The 22,095-nt window shown below is 39.9% G+C and overlaps 2 protein-coding genes across 2 annotated transcripts; both read left to right on the plus strand.

The window, feature by feature from the left end:
* The first annotated feature begins 1,265 nt into the window (after positions 1 to 1,265).
* Positions 1,266 to 7,794, plus strand: LOC113495641 (phenoloxidase subunit 1-like). The gene is made up of 15 exons (XM_026874484.1): positions 1,266 to 1,284; positions 1,364 to 1,503; positions 1,780 to 1,984; positions 2,069 to 2,171; positions 2,353 to 2,473; positions 2,646 to 2,851; positions 3,360 to 3,488; positions 3,865 to 3,988; positions 4,363 to 4,527; positions 4,802 to 4,927; positions 5,201 to 5,379; positions 5,794 to 5,939; positions 6,321 to 6,403; positions 6,872 to 7,024; positions 7,417 to 7,794. Exons 1-15 carry the CDS (start codon positions 1,278 to 1,280, stop codon positions 7,633 to 7,635), a joined length of 2,106 nt encoding a protein of 701 aa, XP_026730285.1. The 5' UTR covers positions 1,266 to 1,277; the 3' UTR covers positions 7,636 to 7,794.
* An 11,201-nt stretch (positions 7,795 to 18,995) lies between these two features.
* Positions 18,996 to 21,782, plus strand: LOC113500572 (type-2 histone deacetylase 1-like). The gene is made up of 2 exons (XM_026881424.1): positions 18,996 to 19,260; positions 20,187 to 21,782. The coding sequence occupies exons 1-2, from the start codon at positions 19,243 to 19,245 to the stop codon at positions 21,780 to 21,782; spliced, it is 1,614 nt and encodes a 537-aa protein (XP_026737225.1). The 5' UTR covers positions 18,996 to 19,242.
* Positions 21,783 to 22,095: the final 313 nt, after the last annotated feature.

Below are 22,095 nucleotides of genomic sequence, written 5' to 3' on the forward strand. Positions count from 1 at the left end.
TTCAGCTAAGTACCAGTGTTTTACAAGGAGCGATTGCCTATCTGACCTCCTCAACCCAGTTACCTCTGCAACACCATACCCCTACGTTAGACTGGTTGTCAGACTTTCAAGCTTCTGACTACCTGTAACGACTGTCAAAGATGTAGGAATAACAGCCGGGACCCACAATTTAAAGAGGTTTCAGAAACTAGTTATTACAAAAATAGTCACCCATCTACGGACCGCGTCAAGCGTAGCTTAGCCTGTGAGCGATTCACTTATGCTCTATTTTTACTTCTGACAAGTATACGCGTGATTAAAAAGGAATATTATTTTTGGGATTCATTTAAATCATTGTGAAGGGAATACAGCACAATAAATAGTTAGTAATTATTGTATGACTCTCAGCACAAAACATAATGTTGAAAAGATAATTTTTTTGTTATGCTAACAACATTCATAATATTAGTAAGAAAGTTACACAAATAAATTAGTCGACATGAAAAAAGTGCGGTAAAATAAAAACTGCGGCCATGTGCAACCTGTCCAATTAATAGAACGATCGAAATCTAAATCAGCCATGAGCGAAAATCGTCTAAGCGAATTTTTAGAAGAAGTGCTAGGTTCATAGTGCATAGGTTCTGCCAGAACAAAAAAAACCGTAAGGGGGAAAGGGTAACTGCTGCCCCCCTCCACCCCTGAGCCTAGGGCTGGCTACGCCCCTGGAACTCAGTCTCTGAAGTAAAGGTTCAAGCAGTTTGTTTTATCTTGGTCCGCGAGCATTCTTAAAGGAGATGCGATGACGAGTATGTATGATGAGCTGGCTTCAAACAAAAATTTACCAAGTTCATTAAGCGGCATACCATTCTTTACTCTTTTACAGAAATGTGCAAGAATTATAAAGAAGATCTTTATTTGTAACACTGATGAGCAGTAATGGGGTTAAATCAGTTACCTTCATGATTGTCTCAAAAATAACCATGAATTGTTTGCATCAATGACCGTGTCGAAATATATCTGACCATTATTTAAGGACGTCCCTCAATTTCCTTATAAAGATACGCAAGCGACCACACAACGTATGCGTTTGTTGTGGTGCTGATAATGACCACAATTATGTCCTTCCCGAGTTATCAATATTTTCGGCAGCCGCAATTCCGGGGTATATAAACTGTCGCCTAGGATTTAAGGGCCTTAGTCAACATCATAGTTTGGAATAGAGCTTCTTGTGTCTTGCATACATTTGGTGTGGTATTAGTTCAGGAACTTTGTGCTCATAAGTTTAAGATCAATTCATAATGCCTGGTAATTAGATTTTTATGTAAACAACAGTGTTGCTTATTACTTTTTGGATAAAAAATCATAATTATTGTATCATCTTCAGTTAATAGAGGCAGTTCCCCGCCACAAGAAATGGTGGATACACGGAGGAACCTGCTGCTGTTCTTCGAGCGTCCCACGGAGCCGTGCTTCATGAAGAAAGGGGAAGACAATGCCGTCTTCGAGATACCTGAACATTATTACGTATGAGTATTTGGTTTTTAGTTTAGCCATGGACATTGGGGCATTACTTTTTCTCAAGTTTTAGTGTTTTTAAGCCCACTGCGTGTATTGCGAGTTCGACCACGGTTATTTCAATTCATATTTAATTGTAATAATAAAACGGTATGTCACAAAGCTGCTTGTGCTATTTAAAAATCATTCTATCATTCGCTTTGCTAAGAAATGAACTATACTACCCAACTTGTGAACGGCCAGCTTGTTCCTGATTTAAAGTAACTGTATGAATTTGATTTCTAGCCTGAAAAATACAAAGAATTAGCAAATAACCCAATAAGCATGCTCTCGGACCGCCTCGGCGAGGAGCCGGCCCGGATGATCCCCGTCCGGAACATCGAGATACCTGACCTCTCGCTGCCGATGGAGCTGCCCTTCAACGAACAGTTCTCGGTCTTCATACCGAAACATCAGCTGATGGCTACCAGGCTTATTGATGTGTTTATGGGTGAGTCTTTTAGCAAGAGTAGTAAGTCTTTATTTCTTACCTTTTATCGTATGTCCATAATATAATTGTTTTTTATATCTTCAGGAATGAAAGATTTGGAAGATTTGCAGTCGATATGCGCATACTGTCAGCTGCGCATCAACCCTTACATGTTCAACTACTGCCTCTCTGTAGCCATCCTGCACAGGTAATAAATAATGATTGTACCTTATTCTCACCCATACTCTTAATTAAACTTTTAATTCAAACTTCGAATTATAACTACCATATTGGTAAATGTTCGTTAAATATGGTCAAGTACACTTTATACTACGAATTTAATCTTTCACGATATCATATTATGTAAATGTATTGCACCGGTGTTTCAGGCCCGACACTAAAGGTATGGATATCCCGACGTTTGTGGAGACATTCCCGGACATGTTCATGGACCCCAAGGTGTTCCGGAAGGCGCGGGAAATCAGCAATGTGCTTGGACCCGGGGAAAGGGTAAGTATGGACTATTTTCCATTGAGATAATCATGAGCATACTTCAAAGAGAAGAATCGGTGTAAAACTCTGATGCTCTAGGTTGTGTTTCGCACAGCCTGGAAAGTACGTAATATTTTTTAAAATCTACTGCACGGTAAAATACGACGTTTGAATCATTTCCTTTTTCCAGATGCCTCTGACGATCCCGGTGAACTTCACAGCGTCTGATGAAGAGCCGGAGCAGCGCGTGGCTTACTTCCGCGAGGACATCGGTGTGAACCTCCACCACCGGCACTGGCACCTCGTGTACCCCTTCGATGCTGGAGACATTGCCATTGTGGATAAAGACAGGAGAGGAGAGCTATTCTATTACATGCATCAGCAGGTCATTGCTAGGTAACTTTAAGGAAACTTTAGTAACATGTTACTTACTTACTTACTCTGTTGGCTCAGCGACCCAAATTGTGTCTTGGCCTCTGATACGAGAGAATGCCATCTTACGCGATCCTTCGCCACTTTTCGCCAGTCACCGGCATGAAGCGCTCGAAGATCCGCCTCAGCGATACCTGGGTCAGCCAACAGGGCGTCTACTTGTTGGTCGTCCCAGATAGGCTCTCTTCACACCGCTCTTCTGTTCTTAGTAACATGTTATGTTTCCATTTTAAAAGATATCTCAGGATAAGTTTTAAATGTTGTTTTGATAAAACCATATTATACTGCGTTAATGAGCTATTGCAACTCTTTTTAAGTATTTTTTTTAACAAAGGCATGTATTTAATAATTAGGCAATTGGCATCAAGATAAAACGCAGTCAGGACATTTATTTGCAGTATCTTTGCAGTTTCTACTTTTGTTAAACAATAATAATCATACCGATATGTTTTAACTATTGTATCGTGACCAGGTTCGACATAGAGCGTCTATGTAACGACCTGCCTCGAGTGAAGCGCTACTTCGACTTCAAGGAGCCCGTCGAAGAAGCCTACTTCCCGAAGTTGGACTCGATGGTAGCTGGGAGGACTTGGCCTTACAGGTGACAAACTGTTTACCACTGAATAAGTATTAATAAGTAACAGTGACTTGAAAACATTAAAATTCTACTGCAAAAAGAGGAGTTATTCCAACGTTTCTTCTCAGGGTAGCCAAATAACTTAAAATGAGCTCGACATGCAAATAAAAATAAAAATTTTATCCTAATTGCAGAATTTAAAACTACTTCACTTAATTTCATTTTTGGGTACTTTTTTTTCGGATGGTTAATCCTTTGGTTGGGACTGAGCGGACAAAAACCCACCTTGTTTCCAACGCACATGGTTTCCCTTCAAAACGCACGAATCATTCGCCTTTTACTAAAGATTTGCAGGTGCTGATAAGCTGTTTTAACAATGGTATATGTATTTGTGTTGCAGACACGCGGGCACGATGCTCCGCGACCTGGACCGCCCACTGGAACTGATCAAACTGGAGATCTCCGACCTGGAGCGCTGGAGAGAGCGCTTCATACACGCTGTCGAGAGCTCATCCGTTATGTTGGTAAGCAATGTCTACTGTACACGTCATAGTTAGATAGCATCAGTTATTAAAACGATTTGAGTCGATTTGATCTGGTTAGACTTAGCTTATGATACTTGAAACCTGGGATCTACCTTCACCCCTTCTAGTACCTAATGTTAATATTACTTTCCTTCTTGAGTCATTGGTAAGTCTTGGAGTTAAGAATTATCTTATAAAACCATGTTTTTTAAATAGCTGTTTCTCCCGGGCCCGCTTGCTGCAATTCGATAAATATCTCACTAGAAAGAAATCGGGAAAGAAGCTTTCCTATGTGTTTCATTAATTTATACAAACTTTGGGAGGATTTAAATAGTAGTCAGGTAGTTTCTTTCAATTATACTTTTGTTTCCCAGCCAAACGGTGTCACGATTCCACTGGACGAGGAGACCGGCATCGACATCCTCGGTAACATCATGGAGTCGTCCGCCATCAGCGTGAACCGCAGCTACTACGGGAACTTCCACAATATGGGACACGTGTTCATCTCCTACTCACACGACCCCGATCATCATCACTTGGTAAGACTTATACATCATTATTTACTCTTCTGTCTGTCTAGCCTTTTTACAATACCTATGTTTTGGTAAGGCGGTTCTGATATATTTTGATGCAAAAAATCCGACTGAAAATTTGACCTTCGAAACGTTCTAACTGGATTACATAGTCACCATATCATACCAGTCATAGTACCTCATAGTACTAGTTGGCAGATCTACAATGATCGTCAAAAATTAACTTAAGACACCTTTTCCTATTTTTTTATTATGAATGGGTTTCGTCTGTTTTATTTAGGAGCCGTTCTCTGTGATGGCTGACTCGGCGGTCGCTATGCGAGACCCTACATTCTACCGCTGGCATTCCTACATCGACGACCTGTTCCAGCTTTATAAATATAATCTACCACCCTACGGAGATAAGGTGACTAGACTGAAGCATTATGTACGAGTAGTTTACGTTACGTTACGCAAAAAAAAAACGTCTTTATTTCCAGAAGATATTTTTTTTACTTTTGAAACTTCCATATTAATTTCATTCTTACGGAGAAGAATCGGCACTAAACTCCAAATAAATTTCTTTCTCAAGCCCTTACCTGAAATGACTTGGGGTCGAAGCCATAATATTTATTCGTCTCTTCTTTCCTTTCCTCTGTAGCTGCTATAAATTAACTGTTATCCGAATTAAAATCCTCAGTTGATCTTCCCTGGAATCCAAGTTTCCAGTTTGAAAGTTGAGGGTCCAGCTGGCGATAACACACTAAGCACGTTCTGGGAGCTGAGTACGTTGGACCTCGCGCGGGGGATGGACTTCACTCCCAGAGGAGCCGTGTTCGCCAGGTTCACACATTTGCAGCATGAAGAGTTCACATATGTGTAAGTCAATGGGACATCGGAGTGAGACAGGTTCGATCCTAACGCAAGCGAAATGCCAATGTGACTTTTTAGAGTAATATGTAGTTTCTTATATTATTAATCACAGACACTACTGACTTACGGTGAAGGAAAACATCGTGAGGAAACCTGGATTCCCAAGATTGGTGTCTTCAATACAGTGAGCTAGCGTTATGGTCAATCATCAAAATCTTCACTTTAGGAGACGAGGCCAGTGCCCAATAGTGGGAGGTGTAGGCTGGTATTATTATTACATTATAAGTAGATTCAACCAAGTTAAAGCTATCTTGGAAGTGAGATGGTGTTTTACATTGTGGAAAGAGTCGTTTTCTATCCACGACAGCAAAAGCCCTGTATAGTAATACTGTAGAACAAAACGAAGTTATATTTTCTCAGAATCGAGGTCAATAACACTACAGATAAAAGTGTGATGGGAACAGTGCGCCTGTTCATGGCTCCGCGAGACGACGAGGAGGGGAACCCGCTGCCCTTCGACGAGCAGAGGCGGCATATGATAGAGCTGGATAAGTTTACTGCGCCCTGTGAGTCATGTTATATAACCGATGCGTCGAAAAAAATATGAATTTAAGTTTTATTTTTTTACTGGGATCTAGTAGACGGCAAGGATAATCGAGGGGTTCGAAGCTACCACGCTCAACCGTGACGTGTCGCGGGTGTGATTCCGTGCTTATTTTGAATCTGGGTGTCTTTGGGCATATGACTTGAATGTTTGTGGTGTGGTATTGAAAATAAAAACAAATTAGATTTTTTGATGTTTAAGAATTATCCGACGATTTATTAAAGTTTTAAATTGACAAGTAAATGTCGTTTCTTATTTGATTATATAATTTTAAGTAGTACTTTGTGTTACTTTGATAATTTCATTGTTTAACTCAATTGTGTTTCTCTATAATTAATTCTAGTGAGTCCCGGCAAAAATACAGTCCGACAGCGTAGCGTGGACTCCTCCGTCACTATACCATATGAGAGAACCTTCGGCGACCAGGTACAGGCACTCATCACAATATTTTGACTGAATCCAATAATATAAAACTGTTTAGTCCCTCAGTCAGATTTTTAAAAAAAGAATCATGAAAATCGGTTCACTCAATCGCAAGTTACGAGGTAACAAACATAAAAAAAAAATACAGTCGAATTGAGAACCTCCTCCTTTTTTTGAAGTCGGTTAAAAAATATTGAATTCTTCTTATTACATCATTACGAAGTTAGAAAGATTGAAGACATTTAAGATTATGAAATCTATCATCACTGGCTAGTAAAAAGCATACTTGTAAGTGACGTCATTCTTCTGCATCCCCTTTCTGTTTAGTACTAGATTAAAGAAACAATACGTATTCTACTTTTTGGCAATCTGTCTGACAGACTTAACAGAATTTTTGGTCAAGTACTCTATCCTCCTATATCACTAGGCAATATATGTATTTAAAAATTGTAATTATCCCAATTTGTTCAGAGAGAGCGTCCCGGTGATCCGGGCACGCCTGAATCAGCTGGCTTCGACTTCTGCGGCTGCGGCTGGCCTCATCACCTGCTCATCCCTAAGGGCACTAAAGAGGGATACCCCGTCATATTGTTCGTCATGATTTCCAATTGGGATGACGATAAAGTATGTGTACACAATATTTGATCTCCTGTTAGCGTTTAGTCAAGGTTAAGGAGTTTTTTTTACTATGCCAACCACACTATTTGAACCAGCGGATGGATGGCGTCCTCGTCGCCGGGAGCGGTCTCGAGACGATTTTAACGCTTACCGCGCGGGCTGGTTCGATGAGGCCCAGAACGTAAAACATAAAAACCGTGGAAGGATTTGGGGGAGGCTTTTGCCCAGAAGTGGGACACAGCTAGTTAGATAAAAAGAGACGTACCTAAATATATTGTGTACAAGACTTCTTTGCGGCTTGCGCCATATGAAATTCAGTCCAAACAGCAAACATGCTTGCACCAACAAAATTCTGGGTGCTTAAATTAAATTACGGATACAATTTTCTTGTCCTATAGGTGGAACAAGACCTGGTAGGGTCATGTAACGACGCCGCCTCGTACTGCGGCATCCGCGACCGCAAGTACCCGGACCGGCGCGCGATGGGCTTCCCCTTCGACCGCGCGGCGCCCGGCACGGCCGCGCTCGCGCACTTCCTCTCACACAACATGGCCGTGCGGGAGCTCTCTATACGGTTCACAGACACCACTAAACTACACGCGAAGACCAGGCGATAGGATGGGATACCTACAGATAAATGTTACATACGAAAGAGTATTTTGAGGAACATTTTTGCGCAGGGAATATATTATTTTATATCAGCCAAAGCATATTTCTAGTTTGCACACTGTTCAAATAATTATAAGACAGTGGTTATTCGTACATGAAGTTATGTGTCACCTAAAATGTAAGTTGTATAGTGTCATTCAAAGAATTAAGGTAATTTGTTAATTCTAATTCTTTTATTTCAAGTTAATTAGGTAATCATGATTAGTTTTGTGTTTACACTCGTTTTGTGGTTGATGTTAAAACTTACCTATATTGTAACTTAAGATCATTTTGCTATAATTGCATATGAATAAAAAATAAGATTTCTTTTTTCAAAAAATGTTGTAAATGTATTGTACAGTCGTATCTGTAACTTACAACAGCAGAATTCGTTCCAGAAAATCTCATTAACTAATTCTGATTATGTTAATTTTTTACCGAATACAATCCGCCTTTTGTCAAATCTATGTAAAACAGTTCAGCCGACATTAGAAAAACAAGACAGCTAGATGTATAATCATTGTTCTGGGAGTGATACTGTGAGTATACGGTCGCGTCTCCCGTCTCCACCTGTATATAGTAACTCTTACTCCTACTTCTGTAGATAGTACTTTTGTAGTACCTATTTGTATATTATGGTATTATTAGTAAAATAAAACATTTACCAAATTTCTTATTTTTTACACTTGTTCTCATTTCTCCATTCTAACCAATCTGACCTTTCGAGAATTCTACAATAATATTAAGTAACTATACAACTTATTTCATTTATGAAGACGTAAGGATAGACAAAATTAGAAGAAAATAGGCACATCGAGAAATTCCAATAGGTACCGTCAAACAAGCCAACTTTGCCAATCAAGGTATCTTTGCCCCAAAAGCAATTTATAAACAAATCCTCTTACATAAGATCAATTTTAGTTTTATGGTAACATTCATAATCAACTTTCCACCCAAATAATAAATATTGCCATAAAACTAAAATTGTTTCTTATATTAGAGGTATGGAAGAAGATGACATGTTGCGCCGACCCCAAATAAAATAATTGGGATAACGGCAGGGGAATGATGATGATGATGATGATATTAGAGGATTTGCTTGGTTGGTGGCAAAGTTGGCTTGTTTGACCGGTATCTATCATAGTATCAACCTCAGTAAATAGTAACAAAACTGTCTTCAAATCAAAATCAATTACAACACGTTATCTTGTGGTTACTCAATTTCGATTAATGTAAATTAAATTTGACAAGTAATTACAACAATAGAATATCTAACGTAATGAAAAAGCTTAAGTCAAAAACTCGCATTGATAGGAATTCCTTCTCGGTGAACAGACATTTTTTCGTATTGCGGAATAATTACCAGTTATTACACATATGCTTAATTACAAAGAGTCGAATATGTCAACAATGTGCTCATCAATTAAGTACAGGTCTCATTTATTAATGGAGTTAACTTTAAACTGTCATTAGAGTATTATCCACTAGTTAGCGGCCTGGGTTTAAATGATTGCGGAATCATTGTGGGAGCTTATTGTGATCAGTGATGGCGAGGAACACAGAGGTGAGCTTATTTATTATATTTTATTTCGTTCATATACTAGTTACATACTATATTGCGACTATAAATTAAGATGGATTCTATGCTATCTTTCAAGTTGCATGGCAGGCACACGGTGTGCAAATTTGATTAATATCGGTATAGTAGTTTAGTAGTAGTAGAGGACAAACAACGTGACACTTAATTTATTATGATGTGTATTATAGTGAAAGTAAGTGATTTTAGTGTTTAAGGAAAAAACGGTTTGTGTTTTGTTCTCTTTTGGTAATACTTTTTATGAAAATCTTTTGATATTTTCGTTTTGAAGGGACAAGGAATAATTCGGGAATATAATTATTGTGATCTTCTTGTGGTGAAAAGCCGGGGTAAACATCTTGTAGTATTGTAATAATATCGATAGATGGCAGTAGAAGTCCTGAGTTGAGGGTCTCTTTAGAACCCTTACTAAGATATACGTACTTTGCGAAGTTGCTCCATAGATGGCAGTAGCAGTTATAAAATAGAAAATGTAGGATAAAGTTTGTGTGTATTGTACATAACGTTGAGATAAGCTAGATCATGTCTTTACATTAAAAAGAGACACCTGAAAATGACAAAAGTAATTTGTCAATTCCGATAAAACATTTGACGTACTTACTAATTGTAATCAGCTGACGACCATTTTGTATGGCAGAGCATTTTTCAAGGTCCTAACTACAGTATACCCAGTGGTGTATAGGTCTTACATTCCTGGTTCCTTGCAACATAGTTGTTATAGCCATAATAGCCTAGTGGTTCACATCCCAGCACCTACAACAGCTTTTTCGATTTCATATGTGTAAATACTTGCAAAAACGATGGAGGAAAATGTTGTGAAAAATCCGAACTCCATGGAGAATTGTTCCAGGAAGTTTAAAAACTACATCAACGGCCTACCTGCTGTTTGAAAGGTCTGACAAATGGTTAGACATCAACCATAAAGAAAAAAGGGGAAATACTTAGTTGTTCATAATATTCATGAGCAAAACCTCTCAAATTTGACCACAGTTTCCGTTACACCTCACACACCCACCTACATTACTCTCTAACTTAGGTAGACATGAGTTATCTAGTTCCCTAACTTCAGCACAACTATGCTAATAATCTATTATCACATCATTGGTGTTTGGCGCTGTGTGTACAGGCGGCGCCGAGTTACAAACTAGTCGTGAATGGACTCGCTCGTGTTACAACGAAGTTAGCTATCTAACTTACACTATTTGTGGATAAATGAGATGTATGAAGTTTTAGACTACATAGGAGAGTTGTACTAGAACTTACCTATACATGCCGTTTTATACATTTTTCACCGTAACTGGCTAGCTTTGCTTTGGTCTCTTCGGTAGGGACACTTTTTTGTTCTTCAAGATTAATTTTATCCATCTTTTTCAAATTCCATATTTATATTCAGGAAGTCAGTCAATATATTGTGCCTAGTTGTCTAAAATGTATATCTACAGTTTTTATTTGTTTGAAATTACAAAAAAAAACGAAGCTCCATTATAAAGGTTTTAATATAAAAGTGGCTTCACGTGTGCCAATACGAGTACTTATAAACGCGAATCCAAAAGCAATGTATGTTTTACATATCATAATCATAAGCTCTTTGGAAGCGGACTTAATTCTGAGAATCGCCAGATTCCTCGATATATTTACTTGTACCCAACAAATACATGAATGTATCCATTTTCATCTCAAGGATTCATCGTCAATATTTCACAAAGCTCGTTCCACGTAGAATTTTATCAAAGAATATATATTTCATTGAGCTTCAACCTCTATATCGTGTTACTTCATACAAAATGTATGAGACCATTCGCCTTCGGATTCCTTCGTCCAACTGTTTTGTGATGGGATTAATACAATTTACAGTCACAAATATCTGATTGCTTTGAAAATGAGACTTGAAAGTCAACGAATTATTGTTCATTAACAGAAATAATCGGCTTTCGCGAATATTGCAAATCTTTGTATTCTTATAAAATCAATAGTGCCTATTATAGATTCCTCAAATTGTTTACCTTTACATCATTGATTATTTCTCTTGTTTTGTGTATTTGAAATAATGAAACCTGTATTTCTTTCTCAGATCCTGTTTGTCGTGCTGGTGGCGTTAGCAGTGCAGTGTCATGGCCGCTATCGCTCCGACTCGGGTAGGTCTCACAGACACCATTCAACTCCTTACCACTATTACCATCACCATCACTCCAGCCATCATCAAAGCCAAATTCTTTCAATTTTGGAATCATTATTGCATATTCTCTTGACTTCAGACCAGCCCCCTGTAGATAAAAATCTAACATTGACAGTAAAGTGTACAAATCAAGATGATCAAAAATCTGTTAGTTTACTTGAAGCTAATAATGGTGTTCCAAATAACATGGCTACCTTGAAAAAACGTAAAAAAGATGACAGCAATAATACTTGTTCTGTTACTATAAACGTTAATGGAGTGCCCCATAGTGTTGCGACAGTAGATAGTTTAAATACTAACCATTTAGATCGAAACAATCTTGAAAATCACGATCCACAAGGTGATAGTCACACTATTATTGTGAATGGTATATCTCCCGGCTCTGAAAGTTTGATAAAAGCTCATGATGATATAATTTCCGGAATAACTAATGAAAAGCCAGACATGGAAGAATTAACAACTGAACATAAGGAGACAATAGGTGATAGGCAAACCATTATTGTCAATGGGATAACTCCTGGCCCTGAAAATGCCATAAATAAACATTTAGATCTGAAATTAGAGAAGATTATTCCCGTAAGTCATGCAATTAAAAATGAAATACCGAGAGTGGAAAAATCAGTAACTGAAAATCACAAAACAATAGGTTTAAGACGCGCTACTCTTGGCCCTGAAAATGCAATAAAGACGAATAGTCATGATGATCAAAACTCTGATGAGGTTTTAACGGAAGATCATGAAATAAAAAATCTAGTACCGAGCGTAGAACAGTCAGCTAATATTCCCGATAACCTTAAAATTCATGAGATAATTCCTGATGATAATGGAACAATTGGTACTATACGTTCTCCGGTTATAAATACGACATTTAAAGAAGAATCAACCACACCAACGAACACACATGATAGTACAACAATATTGTCGAAAATCTATGAGAATACCCCCGGTACACAGGAAGCTATAGAAAGCCCTACTGTTGTCAGAACAAGTCCTTACAACATGCAAATTGATGACATCATACCGGGAACCCATGAAGTTGTTGTTGGTGGAGGATCTTATATTACTAATGGACTTCCTCCTGGAGTTGACAGTGAAATTAAAGGCTCAGATACAATGGCCATTGATGAAATCATACCTGGTACACATCAAATAGTAAGAGGTGGGGGTACCAATCCTGGTGGGGTGTCTCTTGGACCGGAAGGAATCGCCAAAAGTCCCAACTCAATGATAATTGATGAAATTATACCAGGCACCCATAACATTATAAGAAATGGATCCGTTTTTATTGAAAATGGGGTTTCTCCTAGTCCGGTTAATAATGACGATAATTTTAATTTAGGCAACACTATTAAGGCAGATCATGATATTTCGGGAGGTAGGGGTACCATCGTTGTAAACGGTATATCTCCTGGTTTTGATGGTTCGATCGGTAGTTATAATAATATAAAAAGATATGAAAATATTCCTGGACCATATGGAATAACTAAAACTATTGTTGTAAATGGAATATCTCCAGGTACTGACCCCTCCTTTTTTGAATACGGTGGAACAAGAATGGATAGAATTGAACCTGGCAGTGGCACTATCGTTGTTAATGGAATATCTCCTGGCGCAGAAGGCACCATCAATCAATTTGGCATGATGGATAAGGTTATTCCAAAATCTCAAAAAACAATAACGGGCCCTAGAACTGAAAACCAGATTTCTCCTGTTAATAAAACACATGTAAATAATGACAAGAAAATTGATCAAATCACCCCTGGAATGCGTAATAACACGGCATTTTCTTTTGATAATATAGTATTTCCTGGTCCTACAAACGGGCATGATTACATGCATATTGATAATATAATTCCTGTTACTCATGGAGTTGTAGGTGGTGATGGCTCTATTACTGTAAGTAGAGTATCTCGTGGCGCTAAAGGATCAATGCATAGCAGCATCGATGACTTGTGCCAAGGTGAGAATAACAGTGAATGTAATTATTATGGCCAGTCCTAATCGATAATTGTGGACTACATTATTATGTATAAGTGGAAACGTTTTAAATTAAATTTAAAATAATGCCACTCTAATCACACTCTAATCGTTTGAACTTAATTCTACATGTATTAAAATATGAAATATGATGTGATGGTAATGAATAAAAATAAATAATTTGTTCTCAGGTGATGGATCTACACCAATAGATGACTCGCCGAGTTTATCAGAAAATATGAATATGAATACTAAGCCAGATGATATTGCTGACATTAAAAGGTCGGGAAACATGCCTTCGGGAACATTGGGAAAGGAGAATTGCCAACAAAACATGATGCAAAATCCAACGGAAGGAGTTTCAAATGAAGTGCCTTCAGGCTTAAGTAAAATAACGACAGAAAATGGCATAAACGGTGGTACAAATCTTCCTAGTCTGTGGAGCTTACTTAATCTAGCCCCCCTTCAGCAGCCTATTTCGATTGGTTTAAACTATCCTAGTTTCCCTTTGAATTCGCTCCTTCCAACTATCAACATTCTTGCTAAGCAAGAACCTGTTCCATACCCGATTCCAGTTCCTTATTTGATACCTATGGCAAATTCTATGTCTCAACTACAGCCTAATCTCAATTTCAGCTCGACCTCTCACTTACCAAGTCTTACCAATCCCTTGCTCGGTTACGGCTCTTTCCCACAATCAACACTATTACCCCTTAAGGGTAACTTCAATTCGTACGTAGGACAGTTTCCGAATCTTCAATCATATCCTTACTTACAGCCATACCTGCAGCCATATCCTTATTTAGTTCCGATGCCACAGATACCACTCAATCCCGAAAATAAGTTGGAGGCTGAGCCACAACCACAGAGAGACGTAAACACTAAAACTGTCTCGGCGGCTATTCCAAATCCTGCAGCGCAATCCGAATCTTTGCCTGCATCTAAAGTGCTACCGCAATCTCTAAATCAGTTAGAATCTGCCTCGCCATTACCCATCCCGCAGCCAGAAGATTCAACGCCGTTACCTATTCCTCGGTCAGATGATGCAACAGCGTTACCCATCCCGCAGTCAGAAGATTTAACACCGTTACCCATCCCGCAGTCAGAAGATTCAACACCGTTACCCGTCCCTCAGTCAGAAGATTCAACAGCGTTACCCATCCCTCAGTCAGAAGATTCAACACCGTTACCCATCCCTCAGTCAGAAGATTCAACACCGTTACCTATCCCACAGTCGGAGATTGCTACACCGGCACCCAATCAAAAATTAGAACCTGTCTCGCAGGACCTCATCCCTCAAGAAGAGCATGCTTCACAATCACTGCTTGTTACTTCAATGCTCAACCCTAAGATAGAGGCAGAGCCCGAGTCGCAACCAGAGCCCGTCCCACAACCAGAGCCCGTTCCTCAGCCAGAGCTCGTGTCAAAACCAGAGCCGATCCCACAGCCAGAGCCCGTGCCTCAGCCAGAGCCTGTGCTACAGCCAGATCACATGCCTAAGCCAGATCGCGTGCCACAACCAGAGACCATCCCGCAACCGGAGCTCGTACCACAACCAAAGCCCGTGCCACTACAAGAGCCCGTTCCTCAGCCAGAGCCCGTCCCACAACCAGAGCCCGTTCCTCAGCCAGAGCTCGTGTCAAAACCAGAGCCGATCCCACAGCCAGAGCCCGTGCCTCAGCCAGAGCCTGTGCTACAGCCAGATCACATGCCTAAGCCAGATCGCGTGCCACAACCAGAGACCATCCCGCAACCGGAGCTCGTACCACAACCAAAGCCCGTGCCACTACAAGAGCCCGTACCTCAGCCAGAGCTCGTGCCACAACTAGAGCCGATCCCACAGCCGGAGTCCGTGCCACAACCAGAGCCCGTACCTCAGCCAGAGCTCGTACCACAGCCAGAGCCAGCGCTACAACCAGAGCCTGTGCCACAACCAGAGCCCGTTCCTCAGCCAGAGCTCATGCCACAACCAGAGCCGATCCCACAGCCGGAGTCCGTGCCACAACCAGAGCCCGTACCTCAGCCAGAGCTCGTACCACAGCCAGAGTCCGCGCTACAACCAGAGCCTGTGCCACAACCAGAGCCCGTTCCTCAGCCAGAGCTCATGCCACAACCAGAACCGATCCCACAGCCGGAGTCCGTGCCACAACCAGAGCCCGTACCTCAGCCAGAGCTCGTACCACAGCCAGAGCCAGCGCTACAACCAGAGCCTGTGCCACAACCAGAGCCCGTTCCTCAGCCAGAGCTCATGCCACAACCAGAGCCGATCCCACAGCCGGAGTCCGTGCCACAACCAGAGCCCGTACCTCAGCCAGAGCTCGTACCACAGCCAGAGTCCGCGCTACAACCAGAGCCTGTGCCACAACCAGAGCCCGTTCCTCAGCCAGAGCTCATGCCACAACCAGAACCGATCCCACAGCCGGAGTCCGTGCCACAACCAGAGCCCGTACCTCAGCCAGAGCTCGTACCACAGCCAGAGTCCGCGCTACAACCAGAGCCTGTGCCACAACCAGAGCTCGAGCCGCAACCAGAGACCGTCCCGCAACCAGAGCCCATGCCTCAGTCAGAGCTCATGCCACAACTAGAGCCCATCCCACAGCCAGAACTGGTGCTACAGCCACAGCCCGTGCCTCAACCAGAGCCCGTACCTCAGCAAAAGCTCCTGCCACAGCCAGAGCATGTTCCCAAACCAGAGACCGTCGTACAACCAGATATCGAACCACAACCAGAGGCCATGCCACAACCAGAAAACGTGCCACAACCTGAGACCGTCAAACAGCAAGAGCCACAGAGAGAGCTCATCCTACAACCAGAGCCCACACTGCAGCCAGAACCCGTGACACAACCAGAGCCCGTTCCACAACCAGAGCCCGTTCCACAACCAGAGCCCGTTCCACAACCAGAGCCCGTTCCACAACCAGAGCCCGTTCCACAACCAGAGCCCGTTCCACAACCAGAGCCCGTTCCACAACCAGAGCTCGTTGGACAACCAAAGCCTGCTACACCGAAGCCCGCCTCACAGTCAGATTTGTCTACACCTTCACCAGTACCACAGACAGACACTTCGCCTCAAAAACCTGCTAAAGACGCTCTCGCCCTTGATTTTCTCAATGTGCTTCTGAAGTTAGAAAACAGGAGCCAAGACAATAAACCTAAGAACCTTGGTCCCCTGATTAAACTTTTTCTGGACGTTTTGAAGCCAGCGGAAAAAGGAAAACTTTCTTCGGAAGCAAAATGATTAACAACCTTGTACCTTTATTTATAAACTACTTAAATCTCATGTTACGTTCATTTATCAAATGCGTTACTGCGCAACCAGAATAATTATTGAGACAAGACTTTTGAAGATGTCATTTGAGGATTAATAAAGTGAACAATTAGTAGTTTTTATGTTCCTTCCAGTAAGTGAAATATGTAGGTGAGACAAAACGTTTTGTGAAGTTGTAGATATAATTAGTTAAGAATAAGTGTCAATTAGGTTTATAAGAATAAAAGATATAAAAAATCTATTTTTTTATTATTTAATTATGATACACAGCTTATAAAGATCCGAAACAAAACTTTTTCAAAAACCTGTTTTGAGTTCAAAAGTGAAAATAAAACCAAAATTACTAAAAAAATATTTGATTTTTTTTATCACATCATACTTTGTAAGTTTGCTTGCTTAGCTTGCTCTTCTGAGCTAACAATATAGTTCATTAAAATACCCTTAGGAATCACTGCGAAAATCAGGTATATTTCCATATAATTGACGCTCGTATTGACTTTCATAAAAATGGAGTTTACATGTAAAGTACCGCGACTATCTCGGTCCTTGTCAGATGGCAGGTACTGCAGTAGCAAGTTATAGCTCTTGAGTGCAAGGGACCTGAATAGCTGCCCTGAGTGACATTTCCCAAGAACATGGAGTGCAACTTATAAAGGGTACACATACCAGTATTTACCTTTAACAAATAAACCTTACCAGAGTTACTCGCGATTCCTTTTCGTCGGTAAATACTTGAATTATTCATGGGCGATGTTTGGGCCCGTGTCACCGGAGCGCTGCCCGCAGTCCGCCGCGCGCACTGATTTCCCGCGGGGAGCGACGCATAAGCAATGCGATTGCAAATTTACGACCATTTCATACATCTACCGGTTTGGTTATTGAAAACACGTTAAGTTCTTTTTTTGGTTTAATTTTGAATTTGTACTTTATCTAAATTACGGAATAAAGATTAAAATCATTTGTACAAACAATTTGCTGGCAGCAAATAATCGGCTTTAGCTACTTCTATATAAGCAAAATTCTGCTTCTCATATTATGGTTATTATGAAGCTTGTAAGTATAAACTTTATGCAGGTATATTATCAATTCCATTTAAATACTTTGCATAAGTTTATACACTTTACTCGCATTTTAAAATTGTCTGGACGTTCTCAAAAAAGACATGTAAAAGTGATAAAATATCCTATTTGCAGAATAAATGATTTCATTTCATTTCATTTCTTAAAATCCATTAAAGAATGCGACCCTCTCGTAACTAGATGGCGTTGGCGTTGAATTAAATCACGCTATGGTTTGGTTACACGCGTTCAGATAAATGGACTGGAGCCGTTGTGTATGGCAAATCAGACCAAAATACCAATTTTTGCAATTTTTGAAAAAGCTAACCTTAATTTTTGAGGTTAGCTTTTTCAACTAGAACGGGACAAAAATACAATTGTAATAGGAAGCTAGGAATGTGATAGTGGTCGAGTTTGCTGCTCCCTACTATATTTTCGGAACATCTCTAACAACCGAAGAAGGTTTCTCTTGTATCTGTATCTGATGACGTCTGACTTTAGCCTCAGCGACGACGTTACCTGCTTTTGAGGTTGGTGACGCTCGTGCGGCATATGTGATAAACATATACATAATCGTCTGATATATAAAATTCTCGTGCCACGGTGTACGAAACTGAACTTCTAGTAGGTCTGTTTTCTTCATGTCAAATATGTTACCTGGGCCATTATTACGAATCTATTTAAGATTTATTTATAGTAAAATTCTCTTTTCCTCATTACAGTATGATAATAATAAAATGGAAGGCAGTAAAGAATATTAGTTTAGGGACTGAAAAACCATTACCCTTTTTGTTTCGCCATGGTTGGGTAAATACTTATTTCTGCTTAACAACTACCCTCTTATCTATTACATTTCTATTCTATATAAGCACTAGATATTTTTGAGGACAATATTGTATCTTGATTCAGTAAAATGGGCTAAGGATAGCGTCGTAGACGTGGGTCGTAGAATTCGTTGTATGGAAAAACATAATATTTTATGGCCGAAATTAATATTCTTTAACCGATGGATGGTAGCTACCAGAAATAGAATTTTGACTTATTTCGATTGGCGTTTTTGAAAAGTTCTCCTCGTACCAAAATCCATTTGAAATATATTAATTTTCGGCCTATAAAGTGGCACAGAGTGGTCATCACCACGCCAAACACACTTCGATACCCGCGTAGGACAAGCATTTGTGTGCTGTGCGCACACAATACTTTTTGACAAAAAATTAAAGACTTCAGCTGAGTTCAAAACTAGCAGGGGAATTCCAATTATGACGCGGTCCTAATATACCTTTCAGTATAGGTTTTACTGAATTAATTAATGAATTCGCATTATAATTTAAATCATGCCTCATAATTTAATATGGTATCAGGTATCTTACCTGACGCACAATGTATGGGCACTAATTAAATAACAATTATCATTATTGGTTCACCAATTGACTCGGGTTTTCCATTACGATGCATTAAAATTATTCGTTCAGTGATTAAACTATCATTTTGTGGTGCGACATGGCTGCGTCAATACGGGTATGTGGTATTATATTTTAATTAATATACTATTTTTGTGTTTTCGCCGGTTCTTGGCATATTGACGGTTTTCGGAACCTAAGAGTTAATAAGTAAGGGAAGTTTTGTTTTGTTTTACATCCTTACAAACTTAAGTGCCTCGTGATTTAAATTTTAGACGTAATGTAGATTCTGACGTAGATATTTTGTTCAGTTGTCTTTTTATATTTTTCTTATATGTTTGTTATTTAATGAAGGGCTAGGACCTCATGCAAATGAATTTAGGTATATATGTCAGGGCGGTAATATTCAAATGTTTGAAAAGAAGTTTCCAAAAACATATAACTTTAAAAATTCCATTGTAAAACTACACACGAAACTCATCTATAATTTCCACGCGACGCCATCTAGTTTCAAACTAAGCAAAGCTTTTTACATTAGTACTAGACAACTGGTAAACGTTTACTTACATATTTCTAAGTATATTCATGTTATAAATCAATTCAATTTCGACAAAAATGATTGTAATCCTTTCAATTAATTTGTCCTGAGTGGGAATCGAATCTACCTACGTCTTCCAGTATATCAGTCAGGGAAACTCTACTAGACCAATACGCTAGTCAAGCTTTTATTATTTAATTTGCTATATCCGTCAAATTAAATAGCTATTTTATTTTTCATCAAACTTAATGATTATTACTTATTTTTAGTAAGCCATTAGGCATTAATCACTAATCGTATCGTTAAGGATTCTAAAGTAATACCAATAGTTATGACTGCACGTTAATATTTTCCATTTAAGTTAATCGAACAGGTAATTTGATTTTAATTTCATTAGATAGTTATTAGAAAAACATTTTGTATATTGATTTGTACTCAACAATAGCATGTTTGTGCTTCAGTTTGTCATTCTTATGGATAACTAACATTTTCATAATCAATTTCAGATATTCTTGGCTCTGGTCGGCGCGGTTGTGATAAACGGAGAAAATGCTTTCGACGACCCATTTTTCAAAACGAAACCTTTTCCACTGTCTAGAAAGTCAGAAAACTCACCGCATGAACATAATGTGGAGAAGTTTACCGAGCAGCACTCCAGCAACGCATTCTCCTTTAACAACAATGGGAACAATCCGTATGACGCTTTCCACTCGTACCTACAAGGAGGGTTAGATCCCTACTTTGCGTGGCCTTCCATGGGTAACATGGGTTTGCCCAAACCTTTTAACCCCATGAATTTTGGAATGCCTGGATTTAACAACATTTTTAACATACCTGGTCCTAATGGGAATCCAACCAACCAACCAAATAATAACAATGGAGGGGAAGTAGGAAAGAAGCCAACAGGTCCAGTAACAGCACCAGAAAAAGATCCTAAAGCTCTCGAGAATATGCCTCCAAAAACTAATCTGGACAATGATGATGCAGGAAAAGGCGGCAAAGATGTGGAAATAGACAAGAAGAAAGATTATTTGTTAATGGGATCAGGTGGAAACGGAAATAACAATATGTATCTCTTACACGAGAATATGCCAAACGGCAACCCAGTTGTTCAACCTACTCAGCCTGGCAATGTTATCTATGTGCCGTACCAACCTGGACAAGGTTCACAACTTTATCAAGTAGTCGCAACACCAAACAATGTACCATTAGCACCTGAAAAGCAGTTTGTCAACCCATTCAGCAGCGTTGTATCAAACCTTCCATCAGCCAATAACCCACTTAATCAAAACAATGGCTACATCTTGGTTTATTTCAATGGACAAATGATACAGATACCTGGTGTTATTCTAAACCCACCACAAAATTATTTACAAAACCCGGTACAAGGAAATAATGTTCCTGTAGTTCAAAATCCACCGACAAATAACATGTACACCACCATGCCCAACCAAGGTACGAATAACATGTACATAGCTCAGCCTAACACGGGAGCAAATAACGTATATATAGCGCAACCAAACCCAGGAACAAATCCACAGTACGTTGTACAAATGCCAGGCTCAAATACTGCACAACCGATTAATGTCCCTAGTAGTCAGGGAAACCCACAACCGGCTTACCAGCCAAACGGTCCTAATAACGGCTACTATCAACCAACCATGCAAGGCAACCAGGGAAACTTCCAAAACCAACCAGGCAATCAATATCAACATATGTCAGCTCCTACAAACAGCGGATCAAATGGATACGGGCAACCGAATATCCTTAACCAGGGAAGCAATCAGGGTGCTGGCTCTCAGAACCCTACCATAACTTATCCAGCGGTTGTACTGCCCATGGATAGGAACGGGAATCAAGGGAGCCCGATGGTAAATACGCCGAAACACGATACAGCGATGACCCCGACAAACATTCAGCCCACGCCTCAACCCCCAGCACCGAACAACAGCTTAGATCGGGATACCTTGTCGAACTATGGTGCGATACCAGCTGTCATGATCGCCGGGTACAAGGAGAATAAGAAGGACAGTCCTGCTAAGGTAGAGCGCGAAGCAGATAAACCAGAGAACAAAGAAGAAGTTAAAATAAGGCCAACGTAATTTGACTTTATAAATACAAATAAAATTATATGTAAATATTGTAATCATTTCTTTTTATATTCCTCCACAATTATATATGTATAATTAGTGGTCAAACTACTCGGATAGCCAAGTTTGTAAAGTTACCACGCCAAACTCGCTATGCGTCCTGGGTTTGATCCCCGCTTAGGTCAAGGGATTGTGTGATCCACGAATGATGATCCTAAGTTTGGGCGTCTTTGTGCATGTGACTTGATAGTTTGAGAAATTACCCGCGACTCAAGATTAATTTTCTTAGGGCGGGAATCTTTAAAAAGAGGACTCAATCTTAATT

The sequence above is a fragment of the Trichoplusia ni genome, chromosome 1, assembly GCF_003590095.1.
Source record: "Trichoplusia ni isolate ovarian cell line Hi5 chromosome 1, tn1, whole genome shotgun sequence".
NCBI lineage: Eukaryota > Metazoa > Arthropoda > Insecta > Lepidoptera > Noctuidae > Trichoplusia > Trichoplusia ni.

Excerpts from the sequence above, each read along its gene's own strand:
- LOC113495641 (XM_026874484.1), top strand. Across the intron at positions 1,504-1,779 it reads AGATACCTGAACATTATTAC|CCTGAAAAATACAAAGAATT; the intron begins GTATGAGTATTT and ends TTTGATTTCTAG. Across the intron at positions 5,380-5,793 it reads CATGAAGAGTTCACATATGT|AATCGAGGTCAATAACACTA; the intron begins GTAAGTCAATGG and ends ATATTTTCTCAG.